General features: G+C 38.3%; 1 protein-coding gene across 7 annotated transcripts in view; it reads right to left on the bottom strand.

Moving 5' to 3' along the window:
• Positions 1 to 27,944, bottom strand: part of Ptpn4 (protein tyrosine phosphatase non-receptor type 4) — a 179,565-nt gene that overhangs the window by 3,291 nt on the left and 148,330 nt on the right. For all 7 annotated transcript variants that reach the window (XM_028879796.2, XM_037211479.1, XM_028879802.2 and 4 more), the window contains 6 exons: positions 27,636 to 27,726; positions 27,388 to 27,449; positions 23,332 to 23,478; positions 21,106 to 21,234; positions 17,784 to 17,932; positions 10,516 to 10,651 (listed from right to left, as the gene is read on the bottom strand). In XM_028879796.2, the coding sequence (XP_028735629.1) occupies positions 10,516 to 10,651; positions 17,784 to 17,932; positions 21,106 to 21,234; positions 23,332 to 23,478; positions 27,388 to 27,449; positions 27,636 to 27,726 (714 nt within the window). The remainder of the gene's footprint in view (positions 1 to 10,515; positions 10,652 to 17,783; positions 17,933 to 21,105; positions 21,235 to 23,331; positions 23,479 to 27,387; positions 27,450 to 27,635; positions 27,727 to 27,944) is intronic.

Genomic DNA, 27,944 nt, shown 5'->3' with positions numbered 1-27,944 from the left:
GTGTATCTGAATCTATAATCCCATTTGACCAGTCCTTGTGACCTGTGGAAGAACTGTTTCCATTCCTTTATTCTATATTCCTCTCTCCTGGCTTTTGTCTCTGCTATTATGCAGAAGGAATAACCTAGAAATTCATCCCAGCAAGTTCCACTGGTTTTCCAACACTTTGTTGAGTGGGATTGGTAACAGAGGCTTTTGGGGAAAACACTTGGTCTCTAAGGATGGTATTATTAGTTGAAAGGTTTATAGATAGATGAATGGATAGACATATAGACAGATGTTTCTTATCAAGTTGAGGAAGTTCCTTTCTGATTCTGTTTTTCCAAGAAGTTTTGGCATGAATGGGTGCTGGATGATATCACATACTTTAATGATCAATTAATATTGTATTATCCTGTAGGATTTCTTTGTAGCTTGTATTAATATGGTAGGCAACATGGATTTATTTGAACATTGAAAAAAAGGCTGACCTTAAACTCACAGAGATCCTCCTGTCCCTGAATTCCTCAGTGTTGGGATTAAAGGCATGTGCACCACGCAATGTGTCAGGATATTTTATTAAGTGAAGACAAGCAAGGTAATTCAGGCAAAGTGGCTTACACATACACTAAACACTGGGAGACTGAAGCAAGAGTTCCATAAATTCAAGGCCAGCATGGGCTACATAATGAATACCAGACCAGCCCATTTCAAGAAGACAAGGCAAAATAAAAAAGCAAAACAAAAGGCAAGGAGGGACTGGGGAGATAGCCCAGAAGGTAAGAAGATATGAACAAGTATGAGCACTTGGATTCCTGTCTCCAACACCCACTTGAAAGGATGGGCATTTATGGGGGTGTCAGGGCAGAGCATTACGATTTGCTGGCTGCCAGATGAGCTCCAGGTACAGTGAGACCCTTACTCATGAGAATCAAGTGGAGAGTGACAAAGAAAAACATCTAACAGCCTTCTCTGGCCTCCATACATACTTGCACATTTATTCTTTGTCTCTCTCTGTGTGCCACATAAAAAAAATTAACATGCGCCGGGCAGTGGTGGTTCACGCTGTTAATACCAGCAATCGGGAGGCAGAGCCAGGTAGATCTCCGTGAGTTTGAGGCCAGCCTGGTCTACAGAGTGAGTTCCAGGAAAGGCGCAAAGCTACACAGCAAAACCCTGTCTCAGAAAAAAAAAAAAATTAACATGTGAGGGATAAAATGTACAACATTTATTAAAAAAAGAGAAGGCAGGCGATCTCTGTGAGTTCGAGGCCAGCCTAGTTTACAAAGCAAGTTCCAGGACAGTCAGAGCTGTTATACAGAGAAACTGTCTTGAAAAACAAACAAACAAACACAAAAAAGATCAGGGTATCTATGTGTAGTTTGGTGCTTGTCCCAGATCTCACTCTGTAGACCAGGCTGGCCTTGAACTCAGAGATCTACCTGGCTCTGCATCCCGAGTGCTGAGATTAAAGGTGTGCACCAGGCTAGTTTAGCTTATTTTAAAAGGAAGAATATGATGAATCTTTAAAATGTTTTCATGAAAGGATGGAGGGAAAAGGGAGAAGGAGAGGGAGAGAGAGGAAAAGGGAGAAGGAGAGGGAGAGAGATCAGACTCCATCAAATACAACTTTCTTCTTCATTTTGAATGACTTGTTTACTTTTTCCCTCCTGTACATTGTTGTTGTGTCTGTGTGAGGGTGCTGGATCCCTGGGAACTGGAATTATAGACAATTGTAAACTGCCATGCGGGTGCTAGGAATTGAATCTGGTCCTCTGGAAGAGCAGGCAGTGCTCTTAACCACTGAGCCATCCCTCCAGCCCCTACCTTTCTATGTTTATAGATTTAAAATATAAATATGTTTATAGATATAAAATATAAAAATATAGGACGATATCCTATAACAAATCAACATGCCTGTATCTAGCTGATGACATAACCATTTATTTGGAGCAGTTTTAAGACAGTAACTGACTATGTTTTGTAGTTACATCCAAGTTCAAAGAGAACTGTGGGAAACCAAGAACTCTTCATAACCATTCTGTGCATGTGATGTCAGCACTGTCATTTTGAAACTGTGACATGTATTCTTGTTAAACAAGGAGAAAAGGGTAAAGAAAGTTAAGTAAAAAATACCATTGCTGAATTCATATTATATCATAAGTGTATTTTCCTATCTCTGACAATTTAGAGAAACATAGCAACAATAACAATACCCCACCCAAGCACTCAGAGAGTAGCATATAAAATAATTTCTCAATAAACAGAACCAAGAATTATTGGAAAAATTACTGTTTCTAAATCTGGAGCATAAAATACAAAGCCTGGCTTAGCAATGTTTTTGACAGCAAGGAAGTTGCTGAAGTTATTATGGTCCTGAGAAAAGGCCTTAGGAACCCAGAATGAGGCTCCCACTGGCCAAATCACAGGATAATTTTGGGCATCATTGAGAAAAGTAACTCGATATGGGTTGAAACACACCAAATATGTTTACATACACAACTTTTTTTTTCTTTTTGATTCTTTTTCTTCTTCGAGACAGGGTCTCAATATGGTGATATTTTATTTGTGCTCTAACAAATAAAGCTTGTCTGAAAATCAAGAGGAGCTAGCCACAAAATAGCCATAAAGCTCTGGAGTCTGTACAGACAGACAGGAACTGATAGAGCTGGGCAGAGAGACGAGCTCGCTCTCTTTGGGTGGAGGATTCTGTATGGGTAAGAACTAGTGGATTGCTGGGTGATGGCGCATGCCTTCAACCCCAGCACTTGGGAGGCAGAGCCAGCCAGGCAGAGCTGTGAGTTTGAGGTCAGCCTGATCTACAAAGTGAGATCCAGGACAGGCACCAAAACTATGCAGAGAACCCTGTCTCAAAAAAAAAAAAAAAAAAAAAAAAAAAAAAAAAAGAGAGAGAGAGAAAAGGAGGAGGAGGAGGACAAGGACAAGAACAAGAACTAGTGGCTTGCTGCTCTATTTCTCTGATCCTTCAGCTTTTAGCACAACATCTGGCTCTGGGTTTTTTTATTAGTAAGACCGTTTAGCAATTTGTGTTACATCTGGCACCTTGAACTCACAGAGCTCTGCTTGTCTCTGCCTCCAGAGTCCTGGGGATTAAGGGTATGCATCACTACAACCAGCTAGACGCACAGTCTTTAAATTGTACTAAAACAAACAAAAGTCAGTTGCTGGCACTGATTAGTGAACTGACACTGAAAATCTAGGCTGGGGAGCTCAGTGACAGAGCACTTGTGCAGCATGTGTGATGCCCTGGATTCCATGCCAGCACTGTAAAACACAGTAACAAATAAAACTGCCCTTGTAAATAAGGGAAAGAATCAAGTATTTATCTTTAAAGAATCATCCTAGGAGCTGGAGAAATGGCTTAGTCCTTAAGAGCACTTGTAGTGATATATTGTGCACCCTAATAAACTTGCCTGAGGATCAGAGGACAGAGCCAGCCACTAGATTAGATATAGAGGCCAGACAGTGGTGGCACACACCTTTAATCCTATCACTCGGGAGGCAGAGATCCATCTGGATTTCTGTGAGTTCAAGGCCACACTGGAAACAGAGCCCAGCAGTGGTGGCACACACCTTTAATCCCAGTACTGGGAAGCACACACATCTTTAATCCCAGGAAGTGATGTCTGGGCAGAGAAAGGTATATAAGGTGTGAGGAAACAGGAACTCACCCTCTTTAGACTGTGGATTTCATGGAGGTAAGAACTAGTGGCTGGCTGTTCTGCTTCTCTGATCTTTCAGCTTTCACCCTGATATCTGGCTTTGGGTTTTTTATTAAAAGACCATCTAAGATTCGAACAAGCACTATCTACTTTTCTAGAATGTCCTGGGTGCAATTCCCAGCACACACTCAGTAGCTCATAGCCATCTCTAAACTCCAGTTCCAGGGAATCTGATCCCCGCTCTGGCCTCCAGGGCCACCTTGGCACACACATGTTGTACATACATACATGCACGTGAAAGCTTTATACACAGAAAATAAAAATAAATACATCTTTTAAAGAATCATTCTATTTAATAAATGAAGTAGCTGAACATGAATTTGGGAGCAATCCAGTAAATGCTAAAACCAAGCAAACACACAGAATGCCATTACTCCACAAACCTGATGAATAACGGATAGAGGCATATATCACCCAAGGATGCCAATATCACAAAAAGAATGATAATCAAACATCATGTGCTTTCTGAGGAAAGAATTACCAACCTGAACTGTTTAAGCCTATGGCTCCATCTGTCACTTTGAGGAAATACAGACAGCAAGCACTACCTTGAGGATATAAACTAAACCATCAGAGACTCTGGGAATGATAATAATAAAAGTAACTCAGTTTGTTCATTAAATGAAATGGAAAAACAAAACAAACAAGCAAATAAAAAACAACAGAAGGTACAGGAGCAGGTTTTTGATTAAAAGAAATTTAGAACTTAGAAGACATATAAACTAATTCAAATGTGCAGGCTTGTGGTAGTTTGAAAGAAAATGTTCCCCAAAGGGAATGGCACTATTAGGAATTGTGGCTTATTGGAGTAGGTGTGGTCTTGTTGGAGCAAGTGTATCACTGTGGAGGCGAGCTCTGAAGTCTCATATATGTTCAAGTTACACCCAATGAAATAGACCACTTTGCCTTCAGACCAAGAAGTAGAATTCTCAGCTACTTCTCCAGCACCATGTCTTCCTGCATGCCGCTGTTTCCCAAGATGATAATGGACTACACCTCTGAACTGTAAGCCACCACCTCAATTAAATGTTTTTGTTTATGAGAGTTGTTGTGGTCATGGTGTCTCTTCACAGCAATAGAAACCCTAACTAAGACAAGGCCATTATTTGAACTAAAAACAACCATTGTGATTGTTATGACCCAGCAACTTTACTTCTGGGTACAGATCTGCAAGAAAACAAACTGCAGTCTCAAAATTCTATATACCCTCCATCATGCAGCTTTATTCATAATAGTCAAAAGCGAGAAACAAGCCACATGCCTACCTTCAGAGAAATGACCAAACAAAATGTAGTATATGAAGCAAGGGCATATGGTTCATCTTTGAAAAGAAAGGAGATTCTGACACAGCTACAAAATGGGCCAACTATGAAGATATTTATCTGAACTAAGGCAGTCAGAAATAGACAAGTACTTATGAATACTTATATGATACATCAAACTCAGAAACAAGAAGTTGAATGGTGGTTACTAAAGGCTTGAGAGAATGGGTATGAAGAATTGTTTAATGGGTATGAAAAAATCCTAGTTCGATAGGCTATATATACTCAATACAACTGAAATGCATATATAAAATATGGCTAAAATGTTAAGTTTTGTTATGTGTATTTTATCACAATTAAAAAGGGGGGAGGACCCAAAACCTCTGTGCACCTGACTTCACCCCACCTGAGCCACACTCAACCTCCAGGCCCAGACCAACCCAATGTGCCCTGGCAGACCCTACTTCGTCAGCACCCTTCCAAATCCTCAGATCTAGTCTAGATCCTACATCTGATGCCTAGTCTGATGAGCCCCTACCACAATGTCCCCAGTCTCCAGCCTCCTGTATGTCAGTCTAATCCCTTGTATCCACCTGACTTCATCCCATTGTCACCATATCCACACTTCAGGCCTAGCCTGACCTGCACATCTTATGCTGTGTCCACATCAGAATAAATGAAAATTCTGTAAAGTTCTGAAAATTCATAAATATGAAAGCAAAATGAAAACCCAAGCAAAAGTCTATCAGTCCCTGCCAAAATATAGCAGTCCTATAGATTAGTCCTATAATGTCTAATGAGAATTACCTAGATGAAGCTCAGGACCCAGAACTTAAAAGAACAATCATAGGCCAGGTGTGGTGGCACACATCTTTAATCTTAGCACTTTGGAGGCAGAGGCAGGCGGATCTCTGTGAGTTCTAGGCCAGCCTGGTCTACAGAGCGAGATCCAGAACAGCCAGAGCTGTTACACAGAGAAACTCTGTGTGTGTGTGTGTGTGGGGGGGAACACGACACACGACAAAAACAAAACAAAATAAAAGATACAATGAAATAACTCAATGAACCTGAAGAAAATAAACTTAAAGAGAATAAATGCCTGAGTGTTGCACAAGAAAAATACAAATAAGGCTGAATGAACCAAGATAATATATAGGGTTGGAAAACTAAGGTTCAATTAAGGGAAATATTAAAGAGAATTCAAACTGGAATGAAGTTGGAATTGGAAAACTTAGTAACCCAATTAGAAAAGTCAGAAGGCCCTACAAACGGAATGGATCAAAACATAAAGAAAAAGTATAGAAAGCCACGAGAGAAAAAACACAAGCCACATATAAATAATAATAGATTATTTTTCAGTGGAAACCAGCAAAACTGTGAGTTATAGTTGAAAGAGAAAGAAAACCTTTCCATGATACAAATAGGCAAAAAGAATTTGTGTTCAACAAACCAGCCCTAAAGAGAATATTGGAAGCAAATGCTTAGGCCTGAAGAAAGGAGTAAGCATAGAAAGAAAGAGACCGAAGAAAGGAAACAAACGAAGCTATAATTCCTGAATCACAAGGTACAACTAACAATACAAACAGCTAAATAAATAAATAAATAAATAAATAAATTAAATAAATAAATAAATAAATGAAATTACTGCAATCAATACACACCTTTCAATAACAACTTGAAATATCAATAGCCTCAACTCTCCAGTCAACAGACACAAAAATCTATCCTTGGCTGTCTACAAGAAACTTACCTTGGCTTTAAAGATAAGTACTACTTTAAAATAAAAGGATGGAAAGAAGAATTCCAAGCAGTGGGACCAGGAAGCAAGCAGGCATTACTATCCTAATACATGACAAGACAGACTTTAAAACTAATCAGAAGAGATAAAGGATACTTCATTCTAAAGGGAACAATTAACCAAGAAGACATTACAATCCTCAACATAACTGCACCAAACTCTGGGGCACTCAACTCATAAAAAGTGTATTACACAGATTAATATCAACCTATTAATATTAGGTGAGCTTAATGCCACACTTTCTCCAATAGACAGGTCATCTGGTGAAAAAATAAATATCAGAATTAAATAACATCATACATCAAATGGACTTAACAGATAACAACAGAATATACTACCAAATACTAAAGAATATATATTCTATTCGGCAGCCTATGGAAGGTTCTATAGAATAGACCATCCTGGAACACAAAACAAATCTTAACAAATCAAAAAACCTGAAAGAATTCCATGTATCAGATCTGACTTTCATGCGATAAACCTTACTGACAGTAAACAAATCTCTCCTAAGCACACTAACTCTTGGAGATCAAACTACTGAATGACACCTGGGTCAAAGAAGTCAGAAAGACATTTTAAAATCCCTGGAACTAAATGAAAATGAAAACACAAACTATTAAAACCTCTGGGTCTCATTAAAAGCAGTCCTATAAAGAAGATTTATAGCTACAAGCACCTACATTAAAAGTTAGACAGAGGACAAATTAATTAATGACTAATGATGTGCAGCTCAAGAATTTGTATAAATGAGAACAAAACAAATTCAAATCTAGTATATGGCAAGAAATAATAAAAATCCGAGTAGAAAATCATGAAATAGAAACAAAATAATACAAAGAATCACTGAATCTAAGAGTTGGTTTTCTGAGATAAAAAAAACTATAGCCCACAAACAAACATGCTGAGAAAGAGATCATGGGTACGCCCTACTCACAAGAGCCTCAAAGAACATAAAATATCTAGGAATAAACCTAACCAAGGACCTCTACAATGAAAAATCAAAAAATATACCAGACTTCATTCAAGTTAAAAACATTTGGTTATTTATTTATGTGGTGATGGGTACTTAATTCCTAACCTAAATTTGGGTCTTAAATGACACCATTAAGGAAAAACAAAGTAAAATAAAACAAAACAACAACAAAACTCCCCCACAAAAGGGCCAGCAAGCTGTCCCTGGGACACACAAGGAGGAAAAGAGAACCTACTTCTGTAAGTAGACCCCTGACTTTCACAGGTGAGCCACTGCATGCACATACCCATGTACATATAAGTAGCACACACAAAATAAATGGGAACATTTTAAAAACAGAAAAGAAAGAAAGTGTTTGAAAACAGATTTCATGTAAGATTTGTATCTAGAAAATATAAATCCAACAAAATGACAAAAAAAATGACCAAAACAATTTTTACAGAAAAGACACTTGACATTGCTATTAAGAAAATGCAAATCAAAGTCACAATAACACTTCATATTCATATATAAAACAAACTCTCTTTTAAACAAGGTAAATGTTGATGATGGTAAGGACCTGGAACCCTTACTTTCCACTACTGGGTATAAAATGTTGCCTCTGACTGAGGATGCAGCTCAGTGGCCAGAAGTGTCCCAGCTCACTGACCCAGCAGATCTACTACTGAGTAAACCCAACAGAATAAGAACATATGGAACATAAGTGCTCACGGAAGTGTCAATCTAAACATTCATCTATCAATAGAGAAACACACAAAATGTGCTAGACCCATATAATGAAAAATTAGTCAGTAATAAAAGGAATGAAGTGCTGATATACACTGCAGTATACATTAACTGATTCATATTTGCTTAGCCTGGGGCTAAGGGATAGTTAAGGAGGGCATCAGCAAAAAAAGTAACCCAAGTTTGGTCCCTGGGATGCACAAGGAGGAATAGGTGCTTAATGAGTAAGGAGATTCTTAATAGGATGATGAAAATGTTCTAAAAATTGAGATGATGGCAAACCCTGTGACGTACTGAAAAACCACTGAAGTAAAGCTTTAAAAGGGTAAATTTATGGCATGTAAATTATATAATAAAGTTGTTCTAAATTTCACAAGTGAGGTTTTTGTGAAACTGAAAAACTGAACACTATTTGATAATATTAAGGAATTATAATTTAATTTAGGTGAGATAATGGTATTTTTTTTTTTTTTTAAAGAAAAATACAATTCTTGGGCTGGAGAGATGGCTCAGAGGTTAAGAGCACTGGCTGTTCTTCCAGGGGTCCTGAGTTCAATTCCCAGCAACCACATGGTGGCTCACAACCATCTATAAAGAGATATGGTGCCCTCTTCTGACCTGCAGGCATACATGCAAGCAGAACACTGTATACATGATAAATAAATAAACCTTAAGGAAAAAAATACAATTCTTATCTTTTAGATACATATTAAAGTATTTCTGACATCCAAGATTTGTTTTAAATAATAAGAAATTGAGAGTGTAATAAATAAAATGAGTTGGCAAATGTTGGGTATTTATAATGTTTTTATTATATTACAATGTCAACTTTTGAGTAAGTTTGAGATTTTCTATATTTAGAAGCTTAGAAAATGACTGTCATTTTTAGAGTGCTTAGGCTAGACAGCATCAAGTAAACTTGTTGCCACTAACAATGCCAACATCTCACTTTGGTTTAATTAATACAAAAACCAATCTTAACACTAATTCTAAAGTTTCTTGATTTTGTTGATTTCTAACGCAGAATGAAAAGTCAGTGGAGAATATAATGAATAAGCAGCTTAATTTCTAGGAATTTTGTCGTTGTTATGCAATTTAAGTTCCTAAGAAAAAGAAAGGTTTTCCACCACAGCTTTGGTCCCCCAAAAAAGTCCTACTAAAACTCTTCAGTTTAGCCTAGTGGTGATGACACATACCTTAAATCCCAGCACTTGGGAGGCAGAGACAGGTGGATCTCTGTGAGTTCGAGGCCAGCCTGGTCTACAGAGTGAGTTCCAAGACAGTCAAAGCTACACAAAGAAACCCTGTCTTGAGAAACCAAAGACTCTCCAGTTTAGGGATGCTCTCACTGACAGCATTCCATGAGGAAAAGACTCAAAAGAGTTACCACGCAAAGCCATCTACATGTTGTTTGACAAAGCTGTCTCTGTAAAAGGCCAGGCAGTAAGTATTTCAGACATTGTAGGTCATAGGTATCTGCTGCTGTTGCAGCATAAAAAGCAAACAGAGCCGGGGGTGGGGGTGGGGGTGGGGTGGTGCACACCTTTAATCCCAGCACTCGGGAGGCAGAGCCAGGCGGATCTCTGTGAGTTCGAGGCCAGCCTGGGCTACAGAGTGAGTTCTGGGAAAGGCACAAAGCTACACCTGTCTTGAAAAAACAAAACAAAACAAAAAACAAAAAAGCAAACAGAGATGACACCTAAAAGGATGAACATGGCAGCCTTCCACTGTATTGTTATGTCTAATACCAAGTGGTGGTGACCATTATAATACGAAATATTAGCTTCTGAGTAAGAATTAAAGAGATAAAGTATAATTTAGAGGTAGACTTTATGGCATATACTTGTCAAGAGGCTGAGGAGTTGGAGCCCAGCCTGGGATATACAGTGAGTTGTAGGCGGCCTGGCTACATAGTAGGATACTGTCATATGTAAGTGTGTTTGTCTGTGTGTAAGAAAAAAAGATAGAGAATGAGGTTATAACAAGATCCACCATATTTAGGAGATACATGTACATATGAAGTATAGTGCTTACAGGTGTTTGGATCATCATGGCTCTTTGATCTCTCATTGTTCTTACAATATCTAGTGGGTAAATTGGCTGATTGCATTCAATGAGACACATGGCAGTTTCCATAGTAATAAGAACCCCAGTCCTTCCAATTCCAGCACTAAAACAAAAAGAGAGAGAGAGATGTGCAAAGTTTCAGTGGTACAATTGTTAAACTTGTGGCTTTTCTGCAGAAATATCGAAGTATCAAATCACAACAAAGAAAAACAATTTCATTTTAAGGTTTTATTTCATAGAGCGAACAAGTCAACTGTTAAATATTTTAAACCATTTTAAAATGCAAAGTAGATCTAAAATAATACATTAACAAATACATAAGTGACAATTATGTTTTATAAGGTAATGTTTTAAACAAAGTTAATTTATATCAAACTTACCATTGAGATACTTTTAAAAAAAACCGCCCAAGACAAAATCTATAAGCATAACTATGGTAGCTATTGAAGATTTCTTTACTATAAAGAAGCCATAATGCCTCACCGTTCTTGACGCTGCATCTTACTTGTTTTTTAAAGAAATATTTTATTTTTATGTGCATGAGTATTTCGCCTGCACATATGCAAGTGCACCAAGTGCATGTGCCTGGGGCCCACAGAGGTCAGAATGTGGTGACATGCCCAGCAACAGGAGTTACAGATGGTTGATAGTCACCATGTGAGTGCTGGGTACTGAGCCCTGGTCCTCTGACCAACAACAAGTACTCTTAACTACTGAGCCATCATCTCTCCAGCCCCGACATTGGCCTCTTAATTTTTTTTTTTTTTTAGTTAGAATTCATAATGATGGGTTTCATGACATTTTCCATGCATAACACGATACTTTGCTCATATTTAACCTCCTCCCACTACACCTCTCATGGTCTCCCTCTACCATCAGTACCTTTTTTGCTTTCATGTCTCATATATATATTTAAATCTAGATTCTCTATGATAAAAACATGGAACATTCCATGTTTCCCATTAACTTCCCCTCTTCCCTTCCATCTTTTCCCTTCATTCTTGTAGTCCCCTTCTTACCTGCATGTCATATGTATTCTTCTTACAGTAAATATCAGCAAAAATATTCAAAATCTGTGTTTCTAAACCTGGCTTACTTTAATTACTATGATGATCTCCAGTTCTATCAACTTGCTTATAAATGGCATTTTCATTCTTCTTTACACTGAATTCACTGTACACACGCACATTTCCTCATTCTTCTTTACACTGAATTCACTGTACACACGCACCACATTTCCTCATTCGTTCATCTGTTGTTGGGCTTTTAGGCTGGTTCCATACTGTGCTATTGTACAAAGTACAACAATAAATACAGACATCTCTGTTGTGTGTTGACGTGGCACTGGTCCTTAAAGTGTATACTGAACAGTGGTATATGTGATAGTTCAATATTTGAGGAACCTACATACTGATTTCCACAGAGGCTGGAGCAACTTATAGTCTCAGAAGCAGTGAATGAGGGTTCATCTTTCTCCACATCCTCATCATCAAATATTTTCTTGATGATGGCCATTCTGAGTGGAATGAGATGAAATGTCAAACTAGTTTTAATTTTTATTTCCTTGGTAACTAGAGGATGTTGAACATTCTTTTGAGAACTGTTAGCTTCTGAGTAGATATTTTGTTTTTGATCTTTCTAGATATTAATCCTGGCAGATCTCCAGTTGGCAAACAGCATCTCTTCACCCCACTGATTATTTCTTTTGTTGTGCAGAAGCTTTAGAATTTGATTCAATTCCATTTGTTGGTTCTCGCCATTACTTCCAGAGCTATTACTCTTTTTCAAAAAGTTCCTGCTTGTGCCATGAAATATTGACCTATGCTTTCCTCTAGGAGTTTCAGATTATTAAGGTTTTCTGATCCATTTTAAACTGATATTTATGCAGAGTGAGAAATATGAATCTAGTTTCATTCTTTTACAAGTAGACATCCAGTTTTTCCAGCACCATGTATTGAGGAGGTTGTCTTTTCTCTAATATATGTGTGGCTGGTTACTTTTTATCAGTTCAATAGGAACCAGAGTCACCTAGGAAGAAACTTCAATTGAGGAACTGCCTCCACTGGCCTGGCCTGTGGGCATGTGTTGAGGGGTACGTTTTCTTAATTGCTGATTAATAGGAGGGTGCAGACTACTGTGAGCAGTGTCCTTGGCAGGGGTACCTAGGCTATGTAACCAAAGTCGGTGAGCAAGTCAGTAGATGCAAGGGAGTGCCCACTGCTGTAGTTCTCCAGTTCTGCCTCTAGGGTTCTGCTGTGGGTCCTGACCCGGCTTTCTTCCATGATGGAAAGTCAACTATTAAGGTAAAGTAAAGCCTTTCCTTCCCAAGTTGCTTTTGGTCAGTGTTTTATCAGAGCAGAAAATTAAAATAGGGCAGAAACTGGTACTAAGACGGAGGCCTTGCTGTGATAGGCCTATGTAGCTTTTATGCTTTGGGATATTTTATGAGAGAAAGGTGGAAAATTTGGAGCTTTGACCTGGAAAAGTCATTGAGTATTTGGAGCTTAATGAGTTGTTAGAAGATAATGCTAAGAGCAACAAAGATGACAGAGGCCTGACTTATAAAGTTTCAGAGGGAATTGGAGTCTCTCAAAAGCAGCCGATCAGAGCTGTTTATATGATATTTTTGAATTAAGAAGTGGCTGTTTCAGCCAGGTTGTGGAGGCACATGCCTTTAATCCCAGCACTTGGGAGGCAGAGCCAGGCAGATCTCTGTGAGTTCGAGGCCAGCCTGGGCTACAAAGTGAGCTCCAGGAAAGGCGCAAAGCTACACAGAGAAGAGAAACCCTGTCTCAAAAAAAAAAAAAAAAAAAAAAAAAAAAAAAAGAATTGGCTGTTTCTTGTCAGCTGGGGCTGAAGAATAATTTGTGATTAACAAGAGACCAATACTACCAAAAAAAAAAAAGTATGTCTCAATCTTGTAAAATGGTAGAAGTAACTGTGCATTTACTTCTGGGTCCATTGTTCTAGTTCACTGGTCTCCATGTCTGTTTCATGCCAGTATTCCACTGGTTTTGCCACTATAGCAATATAGTATAACTTGAGATCAGGTATTGTGATGCACTCTGCTTATGATGTGGGTGGGTGGGTGTGCTATTTGGGTCATGTGAGTTTTAGGATCATCTGCTCCAGTTCTGTGGAGAATGTCACTACAATTTTGACCAGGATTATGTTCAGTCTGTAAGTTACTTTTAGCAGCACAGACATTTTTACAATTACTCTGGCATTCCATGAGTATGGGAGGTCTGTTCAACTTTCAGGGTCTTCAATCACTTTCTTCAGTATTTAAATAGTTTTATTGGAGAAGCCTTTAATGTCCTTAATTATGTTTATTGTTAGGTCTTTTATTTATTGAAGCTTTTGTCAATGGAACTCCCCCACCCTGAATTCTTTGTTGACAAATTTGTTACTGATATATATGAAAGCTACCTAGTTTTTGTATGCTCTTTTTTTGTTTTTGTTTTTGTTTTTCGAGACAGGGTTTCTCTGCGTAGCTTTGCGCCTTTCCTGGAGCTCACTTGGTAGCCCAGGCTGGCCTCGAACTCACAGAGATCCGCCTGGCTCTGCCTCCCGAGTGCCGGGATTAAAGGCGTGCACCACCACCACCCGACTAGCTCATTTTTTATTTTTTAATCCTGTTACTTTACTAAGTGTTTTTCAGAGCTAAATTTTTCATGGAATCTTTAAGGTCTCTTAAAAATTGGATCGTGTGACCAGAAATTAGGGCTAATCTAACTTTTTCCCTTCATTATTTCTATCTTTTTTGTTCTCTTGTCTCATTAGTCTAGCTAAGATTTTGAGATTATACTGGACCAAGTATAAAGCACTATACTGACTATGTGAGTTGTTCCTGACTAGAGGAAATGTGTTCAGGTTTTCTGCAGTTAGTATAATGTTGGCTCTAGGTGTGTTGTAGTAAGTCGTTATTATGTTGGGGGTCACGCTTCTTCTGTCTTTTCTTTCTTCATCTGTCTTCTTCTCTTCCCTTTTCTTTCCCTTTAGCCTCCCTTTGCTGGTTGTTGTTGTGATTGGTTAGACTAATGTTGCTCTTTTCCCTCTCCCTATCTGCATTAGGAATTTCACTGTCTTAGTATGTTGAACATGGTATGATGGGTTTAGGTATCCTTTGTTCATTTAGTCCTCTCATGAAACTTACTCTTTCCTGTGTTCTCTTGATTGAATCTATCTTTCCTACTCCCCTGTTTTTAGGATTCCTTTAAGTATCTTTTGCAATGCTGACTTAGTGGTCATAAACTGTTTTAGTGCTGAAATGTCCTTATTTCTGTTCACATTAAAAGGTAGCTTTGTTGGATATAGCAGTTTTATTGCTTATTCACTTTCAGGGATTGAAATACAGCATTCTATGCTTTTCTGGCTCTTAAAATTTCTGTTGCAAGGTCTGGTGTGCTTGCCCCCTCCCCACTCTGCCCCAAACAATTTACTATCTCAACCATGGTTTTCAGATTTATTTATTTTGAGGTATATGTGTATGTATTATGTGTGTGCATCACATGCATTCCTGGCCCAAGGGAGTCAGAAGAAGGCATCAAATCTTCTGGAACTATGCTTATCGACAGTTATGAGAATCAAATCTAGGCCTTCTGCAAGAGCAGCCGGTGTTCTTAACTGCTGAGCCATCTCTCCAGTCCCTAGGCTTGCCTTTATAAGTGAGTTGCTGTTTGTTTTTTTTACCTATAGTTTGCTTTATTTTGTTTGAGAAAGGCTCACTATGTTGTCCCGGCTGGCCTTAAACTCACAAAGATCCCCGTGTCTATATCTGTATCTACTATGCTCTCTTACAGTTTTTTTAATATTGTTGTTTGTTTTATATTTTGGCATTTTGAGTACATTGTACCATGGAGAGGTTCTTCCCTTGTCATGCTATTTGGGGTTCTAAATACCTCTTGGGCTTCGATGCTTATTTCTTCCCTAGATTTGGAAAACTGCTAGACTTTCATTGAATAGACGTTCTAGACCATTAGCTGTTATGTTGACTCCTTCCACCCCAGGGACTCCTAGGTTCTGTCTCTAGATCACATCTTACGGGTTGGAAAGCCGTGGTTGCGCCTTTCTGCTCACTTTCTTTCAGGCCATCATGTTTGTACAGCACTCTTCACATGTGTCCACAACCCTGCTCTTCTTGTATTGCTGTTGCTTCATCTAGGCTGTGGGTGAGGCTTTCTGCATTCACTATCCTCTTGACACATTTGCTCTACTGAGTTTTTCATTTTCACCAGGTCTGTTTGTTTGATTAACCTCAACTTCTTAGATGAAGTCCTCAGTCATGTGCACATTAACTTTTCCATCCACTTTGCTTACTTTCTCCTGTGTTGACAGCTTTCTTCCCAAGTCCTGATATGAAATCCTTAGTTCATTCATCTGTTTATATAGGAAAACATTTGAATTCACCCAACCTTTTTTTGTTGTTTTTGTTTTTGTTTTTTCGAGGCAGGTAACATTACTGGCTGTCCTGGAACTCAATTTGTAGACCAGATTGGTCTTGAACTCACTGAGATCTGTCTGCCTCTGCCTCCTAAGTGCTGTGATTAAAGACGTATGTCACCAATGCCCAGCAAATTCACCCACCATTTTCTCTGTCTTAGTATTTTTGAATTCAGTAATGGAGGAGTATTTCTATGTCCTAATTGGTGCTTCCATTGGTGTGGATTTTCATTCCAGTTTTCTTTGGGGGTCTGCTTAATAAGCAGCCTACTTTTGCAGGCTAGACCCCCAATACCACTAAGGGAGATGGAAACAAATTGGTTTATCAATAGTAACACCACACTATATGTTGTACAGTTAAAACTGACAAAAGCCCAGCTGGGCAGTAGTGGCGCATGCAGTTAATATAGCACTCAGGAGGCTGGGGCAGGCAGATCTCTGAGTTCAAGGCCAGCCTGGTCTAGACAGCAAGTTCTAGGACAGCCATTGCTATACAGAGAAACCTTGTCTCAAAAAACAAAAACAAACAAACAAAATTGATCAAAGCCCATAATATACCATCAATGACCAAAGAAGAGAAAATGGCAAAACTAATGGAAAGTATACTATTAAGTAAAAAATTATTTAGAGCAAACATGGAAATAGTAATGAATGAGATGAAGGAAAAAGCCAGGAAAGGAGAGAAAACAGATGCAAAAAAAAAAAGTTAAATAAAAGGAAAAAGAAGAGCAAAGACAAGTTATAAAAGGGGAGATGAAAAAGCAGAAGATTAAAAACAAGAAAAAAAAGCTTGCTGAATAATGAAAAACATAAACAGATAAACCTAAGAAAGGGAACTAAAAAATAAAAACATAAAAGTTTTATTTATTTATTTTTTAAGGCAGGGATGGGAGTACACATGTAAACCCCAGAACTGAGGAAGTGGAGGATTCAGTTACAAAAAAGGTACAAGACCAGCACAGGTTACATAAGACCTCATCTCAAAAATGTTAAAATAATAAGAGAAAACAGTAATATAAAGTTAAAAATAGCACCAAAAATACAGTAGCGGAAAAAAAAAAAAATCTAGAGGAAGCCTAAGGGCAAAAAAAAAAAAAAAAAAAAAAAAAGAAGCCGGGCGGTGGTGGCACACGCCTTTAATCCCAGCACTCAGGAGGCAGAGCCAGGAGGATCTCTGTGAGTTCGAGGCCAGCCTGGACTACCAAGTGAGTTCCAGGAAAGGCGCAAAGCTACACAGAGAAACCTTGTCTCGAAAAATCAAAAAAAAGAAAAAAAAAAAAAAAAAAAGAAAGAAAGAAAAAGAAAAAAAAGATGACCAGTTGGATCTGATACTTTTCCATACTGGCTAAGCTCCAGAGGCCCACAGGCTATCTAAGTTCACTTTATTAGCTCCCCTTGTTTGTGTGCTAGGGGCCTCTGCTGGCCACACTTAGTCTCGCAGTCTAAAACTGAAAACTACATGCCTGCTTTTACAAATTACAGTTTTGAATATCTTGTTATACCAACACAAACACATGAAGATAAAGGAAGTATTTCATCAGCTCTAAGTTACAATCAATTGTAAGGCAATTCCATTTTCAGAGATATTAAAATAGGAAAAGAACTAAAAAACAGCTATTTTTTCCCTTTCCATCGTTTCTAACACGGTTATATTCGAATATTTCCTTTGTCTCCCACCGTCAGAGCAGACTCTGGCTCTAAATACCACAGTATTAATGACATAAAAGGCCAAGTACAGTACATGCTCCCCCAGCAGCCCGTCAGTCACTTCCTAAGGACAGGAAATCAAGTACCTGCAATGAACAACAACCGGCTCTTCCTTCCCAGCCCTCTTCTTCCGGACGTGACAAACGAAGTCCAGAAAGTCACTGGAGTCGTCAGGTACTCCGTGGTCAGGCCAGGCTGTGTACTGGATCTGAGTGAGTTGACGACTCTCATTTTTCTAAATGAAAATGAAAAGGTACACATTTTGACATAAGAATTCCCTTTAAAGTATAAACATCCATGCCATTTTAATTTTAGAAGGAAAACAAAAACCACCTTCCCTTTCCCTCTTGCCATAGTGTATAAACTCACTAAAATCCAGTATTTCAAAGAAATAGTTGTATCCTTTTGAGGACTAGTAATTTATTTATCTATCTATCTATCTATCTATCTATCTATCTATCTATCTATCTATTTATTTATTGTTCTTCAAACCAGGGTTTCTCTGTGTAATAGCCAGGCTGCCCTTGAACTCACAAAAGATCTACCTGCCTCTGCCTCCTGAGTGCTCGGATTAAAGGTGTGCGCCACCACCGCCTGCCTACACTTTTCTAACTCAGCTTCTGTATCTATAAGGAATTTTGAACACGGCAGTCAAATCAACAGGCAGAAATAAATTCAGGTCAGAGAACTACTTAAAGGGTTACCTAAAGAGATTCCAGGTGAGCAAAGATGGGAAAGTAAAAACCTTTTTGTGAGTATGAATAAAAAAATGAGATAATCTTTACATGAGGCACGTGCAATTATCAAGACTAGAGGGGGAAGTCCCAGGAGAGTAAAATGACTCAGCAGTTAAGATGCTTGTGGCCAAGAATGGCAAGCTAAGTCCAAACCCTGGGACTCCTGTGGTGGAAAAGAGACCAGATGCTAAAAGTTGTCTGCCCTCCCCGGGTGCATCATGACAAAAGCACAAGCACTTGCACACACACAAGTGTGATACATTTTTAAATAAAAAATCCCAATACACATAGATTAGAAATGAGATGTAATAAAAACACCAAGTTGAGAAAGGATTAATTCTACTTGGTGAGGGAGGAAGCAATGGTAGATGGAACTAATTAAGAACCTTAGCTCAAATCTTGACTCTGCCAGTTACAGAATTTAAGATTTCAGAGCTTCCTTCGTTCATGTGAAAAATGACATGACATCTACTGCTCCACAGGACCATCTTTAGGTTGACAAGGCTTTATGAAAAGACTAAATACAATCAAACTTTTTATTCGAGCTAAGTATTCGAACACTTTCAAACATGTAACTATCATTCAGCATCATTCAATCTGGGGGTGCCATTTCCATTCAAGGGAGAACACGGAAGTAAAAGTTAATCAAGACTAGGGAGTAGTACCTACCTGTCTGTTGTCTATCAATGTATGTGCATTTATACTTGTAGAAAAATCTCTTTTGTCGATTATATTTGGCTCAATTTTTAAAATTAATTTATCTTTGCAAGTTCTAAGGTACTCAGCATATACAAATAAAAATGCCATGGCTAATTATAGATAGACTCTAAAAAAAGGACAGTGAAGATAGAAATCATTACATACACACACACACACACACACAGACACACACACACACACACACCTCCCTCCCTCCCTCTTGGTTAAGGTGAAAATGAAGAACTATCTTAATGGTTCAGCCTACATACAGATCACACATGATGCCACCAAACACGTAACTGACTCTTATTTGAATGGACTGTCACTTTCCCCCTGACTTTGGCTTCCCTCAGTGTCAGCTTCCTGCTTCCTTCCTTCTATTGTGAGACAAGCTCTACCTCACTTGTCACCATCACACCCTTGGAGGAGAGGTGCTTCCCACGTTCAAGGGTTTAACTGCTGATGGAAAAGGCAGGGCCGTCACGGCTTGTGCTACAGTTATTCCGTCTTTTGGCCCCTTTAGAATGACAGGCAGTGTTGCTGGGTTGTGGTGGTGCAAACATTTAACTCCAGCACTTGGGAGGAGAGGCAGCCAGTTTCCGGCCAGCCAGGTCTATGTAGTAATACCCTGTTCCAAAAACAAAGTGACACAAAATGATGGGCAGCTGTCAGGGAAAGAACCAAATACGGGCAGTGAATCTGAGGCAGACCATCTCTAGAGCCTGCCAGGACTACCAGCATGATGTCCTTCCCATACATATTCCAACTAGGGGACCAAGCCGGGCCTCGTCAATCAGGGTCTGCTTTTGGCACTGGAAGCCAAGAGGAATGACCGTGGCAGAACTAAGAAGAGCTGGCGGTCGGTCAGAAAGCTGCAATGGGTTCACTGTCAAAGGCCCTGCCTGCGACCTCTTCTTCCCACATCACCAAGACTGTGATGTCGCTCTGCTCTACCACTGGGAAAAGTGAAAACAACTTGACATCTTTCAACGGCTTTACCTATTGCCCCAGACATATCCAAAGACTTTCCTAATACTGACTGCACTACATTGTCTTTTTTTTTTTTTTTTTTGGTTTTTTCGAGACAGGGTTTCTCTGTTTCTCTGTGTAGCTTTGTGCCTTTCCTGAAACTCACTCTGTAGACCAGGCTGGCCTCGAACTCAAAGAGATCCGCCTGGCTCTGCCTCCTGAGTGCTGGGATTAAAGGCATGCGCCACCACCGCCCGGCTTACATATTTTTTTTTTAAGATTTATCTTATTTATTATATAAACAGTGTTCTTTCTGCAAGTTTGCCTGTACGTCAGAAGAGGGAATCAGCTCTCATTAGACAGTTGTGAGCCACCATGTGATTGCTGGGAATTGAACTCATGACCTCTGGAAGAGCAGTCAGTGCTCTTAACCTCTGAGCCATCTCTCCAGCCTCATGCACTAAAATTTTTTATAAGCAAATGTTATGAATAAGCAAACTAGTAACAGTAATAATAATATTTGCTAAATTCCCAATTAACTGACTATCACATTTACCACTAGAAGTGGAAAATACATTTATGATAATACAGAAGAGTAATATTTGTATAATTCCAAATTACCCCATTAAAGCAAACAGTTGATACTTACTTTATGTGTGTATGTATCTATGTGAATGTGTGAAGACTCATTCCTTTAGAGTAGGGTCTCTCCCTGAACCTGGCCCTTTATGGTGGAACCCAGAAAGCCCATGGGTCCTTCTGTCTGATTTCTCAGAGCTGGGGTTACCGGCACTTGCAGTTATGCCCAGCTTGTGATGTCAGCGCTGGAATCTGAACTCTGGTCCTGAAGACTGTGCAGCAAGTGTTCTTACTGCTGGACCATTTTTCTAGCCAACAGTTGAGTAATTCTTGTTTCCTGGTATCTATTACTCAAGCTAAAAATATTTTTGGTTTTCAAAGTCTTTATATCAGTTCTTCTGAACAGACACTCTTGACTTCTTACCTCTTGGTTAAACAGTGTCATCTTCCTGAAGATATAGGCAGGATTTCCTTCCTCAGAGTGGCAGGTGACTTGATAGCATCCATAGGATGAGCTTCCTGTGGGTTCTGGCCAATACTGGTGACATTTAACCTGATTATCAACAGGATCGAATACCCAAAAATACATTTTTAGGTGTAGGAATTTAAATTCTCCAACTTATCAAGTATTTAAATTTTTAAGAACTTCCAAATTTACAGAAAATACACCTTTCACTTAGATCTTCAAACTACTAATGTTTTAATGTGTGCATTTGATATTGTATGAATGTGTGTGCACATATATGAGTGTGCATGTGCACACATGTAGCACAGTTGTCAATGTTGGGTGTCCTCCATCACTCTGTAACTTTTCTGGAGAAAGGGTCTGTCACTGTACTTTGGCTAGATGAGCTGGTTGGACAATGAGCTCAGGGATCTGTCTGTCTTTGCCCTGCCCCTCCAGCTCTAGGGCTACAAATACACCTATTGTACCTAACTGTTCCATGGGGGCCGGAGATCTGAACTCAGGTCCCCATGCTTGCATGGCAGGCAGTTTACAGACTTAGCCATCTTACCCAGTCATTATTCACATTTCTACAATCCTGTTTGGCTTTATTCCGATAGAGTTTTAACACAGGTGTGTGGGCACATGTGTGGTCTGTACTACATAATCCCAGCCTGATTATCATATAGCTCACCCATTTAAAGTGCAATTGCTTTTAATGTACTTCAAAGAACTGTGTAACCATTACACTCACCACTTTTAGAACATTTTCACTATACCCTAAACTACCCCCATACTTATTAGTAGTTGCTGTGCACTCTATTCCATTCCATCCTTTCTCAAACATGGACTTAGGCATCTACTAATCTACTTTTTATACTTATGGAACAGCCAATCCTGGATGTTTCATAAAAGTAGAATCATACAATAATTTTTGTTGTTAGAACTTTTCACTTAGTATAATGTTCTCCAGGCCCACCCAAATTCTAGCTAGTAACAATACTTCAGTTATTACTATTACCAAATATTCTTCAGTAATTTGAACATATTACATTTGATTTAGAGTATGTGAATCTCCATTTCACGGCTAATGTTGGGAAGGCATGGACGTATCTTCAATTCCTTGAGTATATGTAGTACTGAAATTGATGACTTACAGAAATACCATGTCTCACTTTTCCAGTCTGTAAGCAGAGCAGTGCTGCATTTTCTACACTCTCTCACCAACACTTGTCATTATCTGCCTCCCTTTAATTCTAATCAGTCTACTGTATATAAAGTAGCGTCTCACTGTGATTTCGATTTACATTTACTTTTTGATATCCAATTATCTTCTTACGTGCTTAACAGATATTAGTGTATCATCTTAGGCAACTGTCTGTGGTGGTAATCTAATTATACTGAATTATTATTTTGATTGTATGTTAATAAATAAAGTTGTCCGGGGGTCAGAGCTATTAGAGCCATAGCAAGAGTGTGGCGGTGGTGGCACACGCCTTTAATCCCATAGATATCTGTGTGTTCAGGGTCAGAGCTATTAGAGCCATAGCAAGAGTGTGGCGGTGGTGGCACACGCCTTTAATCCCATAAGATCTCTGTGTGTTCAGGGATATAGTCAGCATTGGAGACATATACCTTTAAGACCTAGGGGGCTGTACATTCAGACAGTGACGAGGCAGTCATGTGTTTGGGTTTACAACCAATGAGAAGGCAGAACAACATACTATAAAAAAACGAACCGACAGGAAGTAGGTCTCTTTTCGCGAAGCTGGGACAGCAGGAGGAAGGGTGAGATTTTAGCTCTGAGCTCTGACCTCTCGGCTTTCTCTTTTACATTGTTTCTGTGTTTCTTATTTAATAAGACGGTTGGTTACATCTACAACTGTCTATTTAGATCCTTTAACAAGTTTTTAAATGATCTTGTCATTTAACTGTTAAATTGTAACATATTTTTTACATATTCTTTACATATTCCATAAACAGGCCTCTTGGATATACATGATTTTAAACAAATACAATGATAAGAAATGTAACATTTATATCACAAGTATGGTGTTAGGCGCAGTCTGAAGTATTTAGCTATAATAATTCAAATCATGGAACCACAAGAGAAGAGTAAAGGCTACAAAAGAGTATTCTGAGTCCATAAACACAATGTAATTTGAAAAGAGCCCAAGTAATGGGTCAGATTCAACTACAGCTTACTCTGCCACGTTCAACTTGTGTGGTCAACATCACAACCATGGAGGAGCCTTGTTCCCAAGTCATTTGCCAAAAATCTTTACAAGTGTGCGGTAATGGCCCTTGACAAGCAATGTACTGGTTTATAATACTTGAAGAAGGAATTTCCATCTAAAAAGAAAAAGATATTAAAATTTTTGCATTTTGACTTTTCCTATGATTGGGAAGATGAGAACCATCCATTAATGTTAAACTGAACATAACTTATTTCAATAAACTGATTAATACAATAATCCTCATTAATAATTTCATCTGTAAAAGAAATTTCCTGGCAATGTCCAAAGTCATACATATTCATCATTCAATTGTTGGAAAGAGTAATATAAAAACACATTTTTTCCCAAAACACTACTTTTTATTGGAGACAAAGTCTCACAATGTAGCCCAGGATCCCAGATATTATAGGAATGTATGACCATATCTGGCACCACTATGGCTTAAAGGATAGTTTTACAGAGAAACTTGTTTTAGAGGCAGAGGGTCTGCAAAGAATTTTTTAAAAAGTATCTATAAATAGTTTATTGGTAAATTTCCTAAGGAAAAAAATAATGCATTTTAGCTGAATTATATTCATAAAACAATGTGAAGAGCTATTAGAATGATGTTTAAAATTATTTATAGAATGAAATAAGACAAAAAATATTGAAGAATCACAATTGAACTACATTTGAGGTTGATTTTAACAAGGTGATATCTACACATAGCAATTCTGAGAATACCAAACATTGTATACTTGAAGTCTCCCTTTCAAACCACCTTCCAGTTATTATCAGAGGGTAATTTGTTTTTCTAGTTTCTAGTACCTCTTTCACATAGACAGACTGTACACAACAAGTATTTTCCTATTTTTCTGTAAAACTTTTTTTAAAATGATAGCACAGTATATACGGTCCTATTGTTTGAAAGATAATGCCAAAATTTTAACAGCGCTTTAAAAAAAAAAGCCTGTAATATATTTAAAAGACATTTAAGGCATAATTTAAGACATAAAAAAACATTAATAATGTTTGTTAGCAGTAGCAAGGTTAAACTGAATACTTCTCTAATCTTGACATTTTTAGCAAATGTGAAAATAGGCCTATCTATAAGGGCAACAGAAAGAAATGAAAATACTGGATCAAAAGGTATGCAGATTTCTGATTCTGACAATACCATACTGCTCTTCAGAGCATTTTTACCAACCTACACTTCAACCAAAAACACTCAGGAATGTATTTCCATTGATATTTGCTAATATTAATATATCTATAATCCTTTATCTATAGTTCTAAGAATACCAACAGTCTGACATGCAAAACTGCTTTTGGTGTTTGAAACCATGTCTTGAAGGCATTTTAAACTTGACCTCACTTGAAAGCATTTGACAGCAAAATCTGACTTTAATTGACCTAAAAGTTATTCTGACTCAGAATATTTATATAATATCAATATAATAATTACAGGGTTCTTATAGTCTGCTAGGGACATTATTTTCTATAGCATTGGTACAGGGACTGAATATTATTCTTCCCCTCCCCTCCATCCCCCCACCCCCCCAAGCTGAGGACCGAACCCAGGGCCTTGTGCTTGCTAGGCAAGTGCTACCACTAAGCTAAATTCCCAACCCCGAATATTCTTTAAAAAAAAAAAAAAAAAAAAAATCTAAAAACTTTGAGTCCCAAAGCATACTTGAACCTAAGGCTTCATATGAAGAACTGAACTTGCATATGTTATCATAAAATTTTGGTCTTTCACTTTCATAGGTAAATAATAATACTTCCATACAGTTTAAATTTGTACTTTGTTGTGAAAATCAAGTATACTTTAAGTGTGTTTGATATTATTTTTCTAAGTTTTATATTAGTATTGTGGCTTTGTTTTGAAATGTGCATTGGTGTTTTGCCTGCATGCATGTCTGTCTGTCTGTGTGAGGGTGTCAGATCCCCTGAAACTGAAGTTACAGACAGTTTTGAGCCACCATGTAAGTGCTGGAAATTGAACTCACGTCCTCTGGAAGAGCAGTCAGTGCTCTTAACCACTGAGCCATCTCTCTAGCTCCAGTTTTGCTTTAAAAAAAAAAGTCATTAGCTCCTCCAGCAGGAGGAGTTGTGTGTCATCTTGCATCACTCTCTTCCTGCTCCTTTGAGGAAGGGTCTCTCCTTGCACCTGGAGCTTGAGTCTAGAATTTTTTGATGGAAGCCAGCAAGCCCCAACAATCCTCCTAACTCTGATACCGCAGAAGCAGGGTTACAGGACACTCATCTTGTTATATGGGTGGCTGTTAGAATCTTAACTCTGGTCTTCATGGTCGCACAGCAAGTTTAACTGCTTTGCCATCTCTCTACCCCATAATTGCTAAAGTTCCTATGTAACTTGAAAACAGGAGGAGCGCTTTGCTGGTCATTTGTAGGCATACTAGGGAAGCAAACAATTTGAGTCACCGGGTAAGCATGTTTCCAGCTGACACCAAATAAGGCAACTCTGTTTTGTTCCCCTCTTATACTGCCCACAAGCAGCTGCCAGTACTGTGCAGTAGCATATATTCACATTTCTGTGTTTATGGTGAGTAACTGCACCATTTACAATCACAATGAGGAAGTGCTGTCTAGTGTTCTGAGGTGCCAGAAGATCTCCATGATGATATTATTCCTCATGGAAAAAGTACAGATTAGCTTTCTTCAAGTATGAGTTACACTTCAATGCTGTTGGCTATGTGTTCAAAGTTAACAAATCAACAATGTCAATATTAAATAAGTCTTTAAATGAAGTTAGGTATTGATTAACTGATGAAAATATGACTATATACTTATAAAAACCTAACTTTCTATTTACCTTAGAAATGATGATTCACTAATTCCCTAGTTCATCATTTGTACAAACTTTGTAGAAAGAATCTACGACTACCTCAAATAGTGAGAATTAACTGTACATAAAGTAATATATTTTGGCTAAAAAAAAAAATCTACAGGGTATCACTTAAACAATTAAATATTGGCCACTTGTTAATAGACTTTAAAGCTAGGTGACAGATACACAAGGGACTCTCCTTACTATTCTCTCTACTTTTATAGGCATTGAAAATAGCCATGTAGTTTACAATATTCAATGTTGCTTACATTTTCTCTTCTGCCTTACATCCATTTTGTTTTAACTGAGACAGGGTGCCTTGCTTTGTAGTCCCATTAGTCATGAACTTGGCAGTCTTCTAACCCAGCCTCTCAAGTGCTGGGTTTACATGTGTGCTAACAAGGCCCAGCCTATGTGTAAGATTTTAACTGGACAGCATTTTAAAAATTCAGACTGTCATTTAATCTTAGTACTCTTTTTTTTTTTTTTTTGGTTTTTTGAGACAGGGTTTCTCTGTGTAGCTTTGCACCTTTCCTGGATCTCGCTCTGTAGACCAGGCTGGCCTGGAACTCACAGAGATCTGCCTGCCTCTGCCTCCCGAGTGCCAGGATTAAAGGCGTGAGCCATCAACGCCCGGCTAATCTTAGTACTCTTAAGTGTATCAAAATATAAAGATTTTCCCTTATCATTATTTTAGAGTTTTAGAGTGGGGGAGGTGAACAAGGACCCACCCTGAGGCCCTGGCCGCCCTGACCTGGAGCTTTCTATGTGTTCAGGCTGGCACTGAACTCACAGAGAGCCTCCAATCTTGCCTTCTGAATGCTGGGATTAAAGCCACCACACCTGGCTTAATTTTCTTTCTTTCTTTTCTTTCTTTCTTTCTTTTTTTTTAGGTTTTCCAAGACAGGGTCTCTCTGTGTAGAATTGGCTACCTGGAAACTTGTTCTATAGACCAGGCTGGCCTTGAACTCAGAGATCCAACTACCTTTGCCTCCTGAGTGCTGGGACTAAAAGCGTGTGCCACCACAAAATAGCCTTGGCTTACTTTTTAAAACATTAATTTGATAAAATATCCATATCTTCAAGTTTTAATATTCTATCAAAGTTAGACCTTTAATAAAAAGAAATTAACCTTAAAATTTACTACAATGGTTTCAATTATTTCAAATAACAAAAGCATAACAAAAAACTTACATTTATATAGTTTGCATTGATGTAGTCTTCATTACCTTTTAAGAGGACCCGTGTAGCATCATCTAAAAAATGTTAAAAGAAACAATGGATTCCTTTTTTGCTTTGATATTTCAGATTAAACCACCAAAGCCTGGCACATGCTAAGCACAATGCTCTACCACTGATCCACATTCTGGCCATAAAAATTTTTAATAAAGTTTTATTTAAAAGATTAAGCTTAATGATGGTAAGAATGAAAAGATACTCACAAGGCGAAATATCTCTGTATCTATTTTTGGAAATGTTCTGAGGTAATTTGGCACAAGACATTGTCATTCCAGGTTTTTTCCGATACAGTTGCTTTAAAAACAAACAAGCAAGAAACAGTCCAGTAAGTTATCAATAATTCTGTTGTTTTTGCAGACTAGCTTCTATTCTAACAGGAAACACTGTACCCCCAACACACTACGATACTCTCTGAAAGAGCAGAGTGCTAGCCCAGAACTGTGTCAGTTCTGTAGCTTTTGACATGCATTATACATCTATGATACCCTGAAAAATCTGAAAACAATTTAGTT

Source organism: Peromyscus leucopus, chromosome 15 (genome assembly GCF_004664715.2).
Source record: "Peromyscus leucopus breed LL Stock chromosome 15, UCI_PerLeu_2.1, whole genome shotgun sequence".
NCBI classification, from domain to species: Eukaryota; Metazoa; Chordata; class Mammalia; order Rodentia; family Cricetidae; genus Peromyscus; species Peromyscus leucopus.
The sequence above is the reverse complement of the archived record's forward strand: the minus strand, read 5'-3'. Positions and strand labels throughout refer to the sequence as shown.